The sequence below is a fragment of the Octopus bimaculoides genome, chromosome 28 (genome assembly GCF_001194135.2).
Source record: "Octopus bimaculoides isolate UCB-OBI-ISO-001 chromosome 28, ASM119413v2, whole genome shotgun sequence".
Taxonomy (NCBI): domain Eukaryota; kingdom Metazoa; phylum Mollusca; class Cephalopoda; order Octopoda; family Octopodidae; genus Octopus; species Octopus bimaculoides.
Window position 1 is genome coordinate 9040539 of NC_069008.1, and position 12121 is coordinate 9052659.

At 35.9% G+C, this 12121-nt stretch overlaps 2 protein-coding genes across 2 annotated transcripts in view; one reads left to right on the plus strand and one right to left on the minus strand.

The window, feature by feature from the left end:
* Positions 1-2831: 2831 nt before the first annotated feature.
* On the minus strand, positions 2832-5134 carry LOC128251188 (uncharacterized protein DDB_G0290685-like). Its single transcript, XM_052977763.1, has 3 exons — positions 5046-5134; positions 4135-4251; positions 2832-3961 (listed from the first exon to the last, which is right to left on the minus strand). Exons 1-3 carry the CDS (start codon positions 5132-5134, stop codon positions 3025-3027), a joined length of 1143 nt encoding a protein of 380 aa, XP_052833723.1. The 3' UTR covers positions 2832-3024.
* Positions 5135-6584: 1450 nt separating this feature from the next.
* LOC106872323 (flotillin-2) overlaps positions 6585-12121 on the plus strand; it is a 91165-nt gene continuing 85628 nt past the window's right edge. The window contains exon 1 of the mRNA XM_052977764.1: positions 6585-7261. Coding sequence (XP_052833724.1) covers positions 7213-7261 — 49 coding nt within the window. The 5' untranslated portion in view covers positions 6585-7212. The remainder of the gene's footprint in view (positions 7262-12121) is intronic.

Genomic DNA, 12121 nt, shown 5'->3' on the forward strand with positions numbered 1-12121 from the left:
ATATATCTTCATCATAATCATCATCATCGTTTAACATCCGCTTTCCATGCTAGTATGGGTTGGACGATTTGATTGAGGACTGGTGAACCAGATGGCTACACCAGGCTCCAATCTGATTTGGCAGAGTTTCTACAGCTGGATGTCCTTCCTAATGCCAACCACTCCGAGAGTGTAGTGGGTGCTTTTACGTGCCACCAGCATGGCACTAAAGTTGAAGTCTGGTCATAGAGTGACCAATGGTTTTGCATTTATGAAAGCCACAGCTTTGTGGACAGCTCATCAAACTCTATACAAAGACAAATTTAACTCTTCATCTCTCGGAGAAGGAAAGTTGTTACAGTCAAAATGTCATCAGGGCATTGTTCTGGCATTGGTGAGGGTGGATTATCTCCTCTAAAGCAGCCAGTTTAGGGAATAGGAATCTACCCCCTGGCCCGCTAACAGATCATAAGGACTCTTATGAGCTTAATCAGTGAATGGGGAATCCCAATTTTGCAGCAGGTAGCACTTGAAATGGATACATTGTGAGAATATTTCTGGGTGAATATTTCTTGGTGAGAATATTCAGTGAGCCAAATCTTATTGAGTCTTTAAGTATTGTCTTGTTCAGCTATGCAGAGCTTGCAGCATCCACTTCCACCGATGTGTGTGTGTGTGTGTGTGTGTGTCGTCTGTGTGTGTGTGTGTGTGTGTGTGTGTGTGTGTGTGTGTGTCGTGTGTGTGTGGTGTGTGTCTGTGTGTGTGTCTATGTCCGTGTGTGTGTGTGTGTGTGTGTGTATGAAAGTGCATGGCCTAGTGGTTAGGCATATTGTACTGATGATTGTGAGATCATGGTGTCAATTTCCAGACCAGCTGCATGTTCTGTTCTTGGGCAAAACACTTAATTTCATATTGCTCCAGTCCACTCAGCTGTAAATGGATAACCCTGTGACTGAGTAGCCTTCTGATAGGGGTAATGTTGGCCAGTTTGCCTAGCCAACACTTGCATAGATAAGTTGATCACAAACACTGGCCTGGAATGTATCCAGGCCTTCAGGCAGTGATGATGGACTGAGAAGTGTGACACGGGGACTTTGTGGCTGCAGCTTGGGCTGGAACCTGAACATAATAATAATAATAATAATAATAATAATAATAACAATAATAATAATAATAATAATAATAATAATAACAATAATAATAATAATAATAATAATAATAATAATAATAATAACAATAATAAAACGAGAAAGCAACCATACTCTGGGATATGCCAATACACACAGATAGAGAAATTAAGGCCAATAGACCAGATATAGTTGTCAAAGATCATGAAGAAAAAAAATGCTTTCTAATTGATGTATCAATACCAGCAGATGACAACGTTTCTCTAAAAGAAATGGAAAAACTTTCAAAATACAAAGACCTGGAAATAGAGATAACTCGAATGTGGAATCTAAAAACAGAAACAATTCCTATCATAGTAGGTGCCTTAGGTATAATAAAAAAATATTCAGACAAATACATAACAAAAACACCAGGACTTACAAATATATATAACATACAGAAAATTGCACTACTGGGTACTGCACACATTCTACGCAAAACACTTTCAATACAGTAAACATAAGAGCACCACAGCAAACCACAGCACATACCCAAGGCGCACAGAGCTGCGCTCGGTAGTGAAGTGAAAGCACGTTATAAAAATACAACTACTGAATAATAATGATAATCACTAAGCCAGCAAAAGCTAAAATGATGTGAAGTGCATTGCAACCAGCAATGTATAACAATGTCCAATAGTCTGGTTGATCATGTGATATTATATATCATCTTCATCATCATTATCATCTTCATCATCATTGGTGTCATCATTGTCTTCATCCTCATCTTCATCTTCATTGTCAACTTCATCCTCATTGCTGTCTTCATCCTCATCGTTGTCTTCATCCTCATCCCCATCCTCATCTTCATTTTCATTGTCATCTTCATCCTCATTGCTGTCTTCATCCTCATCCTCATCTTCATCCCCATCCTCATCTTCATTTTCATTGTCATCTTCATCCTCATTGCTGTCTTCATCCTCATCATCATCTTCAACCTCATCGTCATCATCTTCATTCTCATCTTCATCATTATCACGGTCTACATCCTCATGGTTGCCTTCATCCTCATTATCGTCATCAACCTCATCACCATCTTCATCCTTATTGTTGCCTTTATCCTCATCCTAATCATCATCTTCATCCTCATTGTCATCTTCATCCTCATTGTCATCTTCATCATCTCCAGCCTCATTGTTGTCTTCATCCTTATCGTCATCTTCATCCTCATTGTCTTCATCCTTATCATTGTATTCATCCTCATCATTGTCTTCATCCTCATCATTGTCTTCATCCTTATCATCGTCTTCATCTTCATCAGTGTCTACATCCTCATTGCCTTCATCCTCAAACTTATCGCCATCTTCATCTTTATTGTTGTCTTCAACCTCATCATCTTCATTATTTCATCGTCTTCATTTTCATTGTCATCTTCATCCTCATTGTCATCAACATCTTCATTATCTTCACTCTCATTGTCACCTTCATCCTCATCATTCTCTTCATCTTCATTATTGTCCTCCTCATTGTCTTCATTTTTATTGTCGTCTTCATCCTCATCCTCATCTTTATCCTTGTTATCTTCATCATTATCATTGCCATCATCCTCATAATCATCGCATTCATCCTAATTGTTGTCTTCATTCTCATCATTGTCTACATCCTCATTCTCATCGTCATCTTCATCCTCATTGTCGTCTTCATTCTCATCATCATCTTCCTCCTCCTCATCGTCTTCCTCCTTATCGTCGTCTTCATCCTCATCATCTTCATTCTCATCATCTCTAACTTCATTGTGGTCTTCATCTTCATCATTATCTTCATCCTCATTGTTGTCTTCGTCCTCATCATCATCTTCAACCTCATTGTCATCTTCATCTTCATCCTCATCATCGTGTACATCCTCATTGTCATCTTCAACCTAATCGTCATCTTTATTCTAATCATCGTCTTCATCTCCATCCTCATTGTCATCCTCATCATTGTCTTCATCCTCATCATCATATTCATCTTCATCGTTGCCTTCATCCTCATTGTCATCTTCAACCTCATCATCATCTTCATCCTCATTGTCCTGCTCATCCTTATTGTTATCTTCATCCTCATTGTCGTCATCCTCATCATCATCTTCATTCTCATCACCGTCTTTATTCTCACCATTGTCTTCATCCTCATTGTCATCTTCATCTTCATCATTGTGTTCATCACCTTCATTGTCATCATCTTCATCCTCATAGTTGTCTTCATTCTCCTCTTCATCCTCATCGTCCTCTTCATCTTCATCATTGTGGTCTTCATCACCTTCATCATCATCTCCATCTTCATTGTTATCTTCATCCTCATATTTGTTTTCATTCTCATCATGTTCATCCTCATCGTCATTTTCATCTTCATCATCATTGTGGTCTTCATCCTCATCGTCATCATCATCTTCATATTCACTGTTGTTTTCATCCTTATCATCGTCTTCATCTTCATTGTCATCTTCAACCTCATCGTCATCTTCTTCCTTATCATCATCTTCATCTTCATTGTCCCGTTCATTCTCATTGTTTTTATCCTGATTGCTGTCTTCATCTTCATCACCATCTTCATTCTCATCCTCATCATCGTCTTCATCCTCATTGTCATCTTCTTCTTCATCGTCAATTTCATCCTCTTCGTCACCTTCATCTTCATTGTTGTCTTCATCCTCATCATCATCTTTATCTTCATCGTCATTGTCATCCTCATTGTTGTCCTCATCCTGATTGCCGTCTTCGTTATTATTATCATCTTCATCTTCATCATTGTCTTTATCCTCATCATCGTCATCCCCATTGTCATCTTCATTGTTGTCTTCATCTTCACCGTCACCTTCATCTTCACCGTCACATCTTCATTGTCATCTTTATCTTCATCATCGTCTCCTTCATCCTCTTCGTCACCTTCATCTTCATTGTTGTCGTCATACTCTTCGGCATTGTAATGTCCACTTTTTCATGTTTGAATGGAATTTGTAGCAGTGGGTTTTGTATGGCTGGAAGCCATACCTATTGCCATATCTCACCTGTTTACAGGTAAGGTAATATTTCCCCAGAACCAGACATGTTGACTAGAATGAAAAATATGGGTGCAGATCCCTAGAATATTCTTAAGTTTTGAACCTGGAGAAGTACAGAATAAGCTGTAACAGAAAAAAAAAAGAAAAAAAAAAATGCAGGCACACAGTGCAAGAATATTCTTATGTATTGAAACTGGCAAAGTACAGGACAAGAAGAGAAAAATCTTCAAGTATTTTCTACTCAAGTTAGAAATTGCTAAATAAATTTCTAAAATTGTTTATGAAATAGTGTGTGCAGTGTTTTGTTTTTATATTTTTTTTGCTTTTTCTTGTAGTTTTTAAAAATTTAAGTTAATACTTTTGATTTGAAAATTTCTTTGTATTAAGTTGAAATGTTTCTGTCTTATTTTAATAGTATATTATTGTTGTTTTAATTTTATTTTCCTATCAGAACTCATCATCCAAACATTTAAAATCACAGCTGTTAAGTTATAAAATTAAACTGATGTAGAATATATGCAATTCAAAAGATTAAAAATGGTACAAAAATTTTTTTAAAAGAAACAAATGAATTAATAATTTTTAAGTTTGCATTATTAGATAGCAAAGTATTTTCTATTTACTGTTAGAAAAATATTTAAAAAAATGAAAGCTAATGAACAAATTGAGTTCAAAATGTAGAAATGACTCTAGCTTTCCTTTAAAAAATGCACAATTTTGCATAAATTGTTATTATGTCATTTTTTAAAATATATAAATTTGTAATATCAATTTTTTGATATGTAAACTTGCAGTTGATTATTCTTTTCACTAAAATCGAAAATAAATAAGTTCTTGAATATTTTAATTTAAACTTTTAAGTAAAAATAGAAAATGTAAAAGGGCATTTATTACTATTTTAGATTTTAAATTCTCACTTCTGTAGCAAAATTTTAAGCTTTTTCTTCTTCTCCTGCACTTTTCCAGTTTCAATACATAAGAATATTCTGGTACTCAGTGCCCGCATTTTTTCATTCTGTTACTGCTTATTCTGTACTTTTCCAGGTTCAGTACTTAAGAATATTCTAGGATTCTGCATCCACATTTTCATTGTAGTATAACAGACAGACAGACTGATAGATAGATATACATATCTGTGTGTGTGTGTGTGTGTGTGTGTGTGTGTGTGTGTGTGTGTGTGTGTGTGTGTGTGTGTGCATCAATGTATATAACGGAGTATAGAAAACATTAGCGAGAAAGCAAAAAAGAAAACTTAAAAAAACAAAAACAAAGACAAAACAAAAACAGATTAAAGCAAAACAAAGAAAACTGTGCTTTTCGAACGAAATCCTTTGTAATATTTGTTCTACCACGGTTTAAAGACACACCCGCGGACTATTCTCACTGCCAGAAATGTGGTAAACAATAAATAAACGTCTCTTCGGAAATTTGTAACCAACGACGCTATTCTTCTCTTACCGTTTTATAACATAGATATGAAAAAAAGGGGGAAAAATTGTAATTTTTAAAGGAATTCACTTCAAAGAGGATTGAACTCAGAACGTTAGGAATGTATAGCAAAGTCGATCACTGAGAATGTTACAGTGACGTAACTAGTTGCGGGTTGGAATAATTAACGTCAGTGGTTTTTTTCCACTTTGGGTTTTTTTACCATCCCACTGCTTTTGTGATATTTGATATTAGGTATATAAATAGCTTTATACATACAGTTCCGGACCAATTGTCTGCCTTCTAGAAATCCGGAATTCTCAAAATCTGGGAATAGTGTACACTATACTGTACTTGTATTGAAAAAAAACAAACTGTTTTTGAAGTTAGTTAATTTGCCAATGGTGTTAAAAATAGTTTTATTTTTAATTTTTCTGAGGGATTAAATATATTCTGCTTTAGAAGGAAGTATATTAATTTGTACATATATCAATTAAATAAAATCGTGTTCTTTACTTTTATTTGTCACTTGTAGCATTATAGTGTAACCACGGTATAATAGCATGATATATTTCAAGAATTTTATGTGGATTAGTATTCTTTAAACAATAGGCACAAAGCCTGTAAATTTTGGGAGGCGGGTCTAATCGATTTCATCGATCCTAGTGCTTGATTGGTACTTGTTTCCCCACCCGAAAGGATGAAAGGCAAAGTCGATCGCAGTGGAATTTGAACCCTTCAAGCATTTTGTTCCGCATGCTCACCGCCGTATGTTGGTAAATAGATATCCCTACTTTAGAAATGTATTAATTTGAACCTATTAAATACAATTTAGTTCTTTACTTTTCATGGTTTATTTTATATTTAAACTATATCTTTCGACTGTCTCCAGAAAACCGGAAAACCCAGAAACCCGGGACACTACCAGTACCAATTTTGCCGGATATTTGGTCCGTTGCTGAATAACATACATAAATAGCTTTATACGTATTTTTTTTATTAAGTCATAAAGCCATGTTCACATTCGTACGTGAACTCCCATGATGCAACAGTGTTTAGCCTCATTTACTGAGTAGTAACGTTATCGAAAGTAGGCCAAAGCGAAGAGCGAAACCGTGACTGACAGAAGTTGGCATTCCTTATTCATATTCCCTCACGCTCACACACACACCTACACATACATACATACACAGATATATATATATATATTAGACACATACATACGTAAATATATATACACGCTCGACCAGTGCGTGATTTAAATCAGATCGAAAGGTAACATTACCAACATAAGAAGACAAGGAGGGCAGCAAGGCGACCAATTACCATCCCCGCTCTCTGCTTTCTCTACATACATTAATTTTACGTTAATTGACTTTATACACACGTATATAGTCGTTTAGCGGTAAGTCGAAACCTTCAGCCCCAGTTATACGTCCAACGGAAGAAAGAAAAGGAAGGAAAAATTCAAAAGAATAAGGAAAGTAAAGCTTCATCGTTACGATCGTTAAGAACAATAATATTATTATATCCGTCCGTCGCCTCTATATTTTGTGTGGGTAGATCTAGATATCTATATATACACACACACACTATATATATATATATATATATTATATCTCTGTGTGTGATTTAAATTTTATCTACTGAAGAAAAATGGGAAATATTCATACAGCCGGACCGGACGAAGCTCTCGTCATCTCTGGTAACTATTCAACACGCCTTTCTTAAATTTATTCTCACGTTGGAGCCTAAGTGGGTGTTTATGTGTTGTATGGATGTATACATATTTATTTACGTTTATGCATGTATCTAGCGCGACAATACAAACACACAGACACTGCAACAGTGTGGGTGTGTATCTATAAGTACTGCAACAGTGTGTATGTTTTGCAGTATATATACTGCAATAGTGTGTATGTGTATACACATGCGTATATTAATGCTGTTATATATATATATATATATATATATATATATATATATATATATATACACGCATACACACTACAACAGTATTTATAGCGGGTGTCTGTATGTTAGGTTTTGTGGACAATTTGTGTGGGTATACATATTTTTTCTAATATAATATAACAGTGTTTTATGTGGAGAGAATTATTTCTTTATTTCGTGATCTGATATCTGTGTTTTATGTACTTAACAAGTGTGTATAAACATAATATCGATTGTTTATTTGTGTGTGAAATCTGTTGCAGTGTGACTGGGTGTTCATGTGTGTTTCGTATGCGTTGTATGCCATGTTAACAAGAGAAGCTATACATGGTCACTTCCACTCTGCAAGAAATAATTGTCATGTCTCCCTATAAATTGCACACCTTACTGTCTAAAAGGACAGGATCATTGCATGAATGAAGATGTCAACAAAATGTTACCTATATAACTACACAACTGTGCTTCTCCCCCAATTTTGTTTCCTCTTAACTTTCTGAAAAATGTGTAATTTTCTTTTAATGAAATATTTTACAAATGCCCTTCAGGTGGTGTAGATTACCTATTTAATATAGATGTACGTGTATGTGTGTATATATTAGTACGTATTCTAAGTTTATGCATTGTAGATGTCTGCGCATAGTCGGTATGCATCGCGCGCGTGTGTATATGTGTGTGTTTGGTGGTTGTAATTGTAGAATATTAGGCTCTAAACGTGCCTCTAGTCATTTTATTGGTTCAGTTGTTTAAAATTTATATTTATAATCATTAATTGTTATGTGCATTCATGTATGTGTGTATATATATATATATATATATATATATATATATATATACACACATACACATATACTCCCGTTGAAATTTTGTTATGCTGCAATGTTATTGTTTAGCGACAGGTCATCCAGCAAACGAATCATCGATCGACCGAGTCTTATATTCAAAGTCTCTTCACTTTCGATCATCTGGGTTTTTTAAGATTTTGTATTTAGTGTATCTAAAGACGATATTATAGAATGTGTTGTGCATTATTTTAATCATATTATGGTGTGCTGTGCGAAATTTGACTGCCATTGCTAACATATTTAGTTATCAATGTAGAAGTGAGTCTCCGTCGTTGGCTTATACATGTTTGTAAGACAGTAGGGTTTGCTGAGAGGCGCTGGCGTGGCTGTGTGGTTAAGAAACTTGCTTCCGAACCATGTGGTCTTGGGTTCAGTCTCACTGCGCAGCCTCTTGAGCAAGTATCTTGTAAGTGCCGTTACAAAAACACGAAACAAAACAAAACAACTTTGTGGGTGGATTTGGTAAATGTAAACTGAAAGAAGCCCATCACATATATATATATATATATATATGTGTGTGTATTGTTTGTTTCCCCTCTGTGTTGGTTTGAGTACATCTCCGGTTCGGAAAAAGGCCAACAGAATAAGTATTGAAGTCGATTTGCTCAACTTTAACCCTTTAAGTGCCCTAGCATGGCTCTGGTTCAACGACTGAAAAAAAAAAAAAAAAGGAATTTCTAGGTCTCCTACCTTGACTTAGACACACACACACACATATATACATATATATGTATATACATGTGTGTGTGTGTGTGTGAGCAGAGAAATTTAGCTATTATTTTCTATCAAGTCTCCCTCGGCTCATATACGTTATTCACATAAGACTATGATCTGAGGGAGTGTTGGTTCTTATTTCTGTCACATCGCGCGACCACATTGTGGTCACCCCCACGCGGTTCTTGCATCCTATTGTGCAATAAGAAGTTTTGTAGTTGCGTATGTATGGTTTTAATGTGTGGTGGTGGTGTCCTGTGTTCGGATGGTGTACTATTTTGTACGTATGTATATGATGTGTGGTTTAGCTATTGACCAGCACTAAACGATCAAAAGCATTCAAGGCGTGATCTCGAAGGGATGAAAAGCAAAGTGAATCTCCGCAGGGTTCTCTTTTGCCTTCGGATGAGCACTGGGGTCGGTTTAATCGACCTAGCCACCCCACACACACGGAAATTGGCCTTGTGCCAAAATTTGAAACTATTATTATTATTACTTGCTTATTTGAAACTATTTTGCATTGAATCCAACTCTTTGAAATGATAGCATGTATGATTTGATATTTGTACAGGTTGTGCGACCATCTACTATGTGTGTTGTACAGGGTGTCCACAAAGTCTGGGTACATGGGAATTAATACATACTTTAAGAAATTATTATTTCTTATATTTAATTGCTTGTGTTATGATTTTATTTATTCCATGTAACCACATGAGGATTAACATATACTTTAAGAAATTATTATTTCTTATATTTAATTGTTTATGTTATGATTTTATTTATTCCATGTACCCAGACTTTGTGGATACCCTGTATGTTGTACCTCTAATTTAGTGTTTAAATCTTGGTACAAAATTTTTTTTCTTCATAATTTTTAGTTTTGACCCGTGTATAAGTCGCACTACAGTTTTTTTTAACCAGTTTAAATCAAGTATAAAATAATACAACTTGTATACGATGGAACGGTGTGTGTGTGTTAGTGCATGTTTCTATGCGAGTTACTTGTCCCCCCCCCTCGCATCTCCGTACTATTGCTCAAGAAGGCGATGGTTTTTTGTTAACTACTTAAATGTTCTGTATATGAATTTGTTTTCTGCCTGCCTCAAGAACAAGGCGCTTCTCTACGTGACACGCTCAAAACAGCAGCGAAATATCCCTCAAAATTCATCATACAGGCTTAAAAGACGGGAACGACGTATTAGATCATGTAGGCCTGGATATAATAAAAAGTGGGATGGTCATAACTGGAACACCCATGACCATCCTCGCTGGCGTTGTTGTTCAGTGCTTATAGAGGAGTAGAACTTTGATCATAGGCGGTCATCTTATCTTGGGTTGAAGGTATTGCTTCTCAATCGGGGTCTGTATGGCCCTTGCGGGTCCACATAAGATTTAGTTATTAAAAATTGTGTGCAATAAATTGATTTTACTTCTACAATATACACAATATTCCAACAAGTGTTTTTAAGGCAGATATCTGGTTTTAAGCACCCCATATAACCCCCCATAACTTTATTTTTTTGGAATTTTCAGAAAAGTTTTGCGAATTTGTCTTCTACTTAAGGGAAATCATTCGTTTATGATCCCACTCCCCATCATAAATCTTAAAGGTTCCACGCTTTTTCTAGTTTTCTTTTCTTTTTTTTAAAGCCGAGTTTAAAATATGGACAGTCCGATTTTTTTGCTTAAATCCAGCGAGGCAGCACCCTTGGGTGCGTCATCATTCTATTTAATGTGTTTATGGGAAGAAAAATATTGAAAAACGAGTGAGGTATCAGGTGGTCGTGAGATGTGCTAAAAATAACAACCAAATCGCCCTTAAATCATATATACAAAAAGTTTCTGACAATGCCAAAAAAAAAAAAGAAAAAATAAAGTTATATGGGATGCTTATACCAGAATTCGCTGTTTTCTTATACAGTTCCTAGTAATATTTAATTATGAAAATATCACTGGATATTTTTAAACATCAAATGGCTACGAGGGTCCATTTGAGTGGAATAGGAATCAAAGGGGTTCATAGGAAAAAAGATGGTCGAGAACCACCGTTTTGAGGTAAAATGTATTTTAGATGTGCGTATTCTAAGTTTATGATTTTGAGGTTGAGCGATATTTGGCTGCTCTTTCTAATATGTTTAGGGACTACGAAGATGCGTCCTCTTCAAGACTATTTTACTGTTCACTTTTCTGGCTTTTTGTATTTTATTCTGTGTACTGTGCAAGCAATCTGTTGTTGACGATAAATTATTTATGTGGGACAGTAAACAATAGTCTTTGTTGTTGATGGGCAAGTGGGAAACTGCACCGTGTATGAATGTGTGTATATGATACATACCGCCTGTGGAGGCGCAATGACCCAGTGGTTAGAGCAGCGGACTCGCGGTCTTAGGATAGCGGTTTCGATTCCGAGACCGGGCGTTGTGAGTGTTTATTGAGCGAAAACACCTATAGTTCCACGAGGCTCCGGTAGGAGGGTGGTGAGGAACCCTGCTGTACTCTTTCACCACAACTTTCTCTCACTCTTTCTTCCTGTTTCTGTTGTACCTGTATTTCAGAGGGCCAACCTTGTCACGCTGAATCTCACCGAGAACTACATTAAGAGTACACGTGTCTGTGGAGTGCTCAGCCACTTGCACGTTAATTTCACGAGCAGGCTGTTCCGTTGATCGGATCAATTGGAACACTCGTCGCCGTAACCGAAGTGCCAACAATACGATACATACCTCCACACACACATATATACACACTCACATTGTATATACTTTTATTTCTTATGTGTGTACGTACATGCATACATATACATATAAGTATGTTTATATATGTATATATATTTATTTATTATTCTTAAACAAGCATGTTGTTGACAATGATTTCAAAGTTTCAGCCTGCTAGTCTGACGATTGCTTGCGAAGTCACTGTCAACAACATTCTTATATTAGAATAATAAATTTGTACTCTACAAAAGTATAGAGCAACCCATCAGGTTAATTTAAAATTGTTTTTATTATAACCGAGCATAAACACACACGCACGCACGCGCACGCACGCACGCACAC

Coding starts and splice junctions, on each gene's coding strand:
- LOC128251188 (XM_052977763.1), bottom strand. CDS start 5,134: ATGCGGGCACTGAGTACCAGAATATTCTTATGTATTGAAACTGGAAAA. Junction 4,252..5,045: donor CTTAAAATTTTGCTACAGAA/GTGAGAATTTAA, acceptor TTTCTGTTACAG/CTTATTCTGTACTTCTCCAG. Junction 3,962..4,134: donor ATTACCTTACCTGTAAACAG/GTGAGATATGGC, acceptor ATGACAATGAAG/ATGTGACGGTGAAGATGAAG.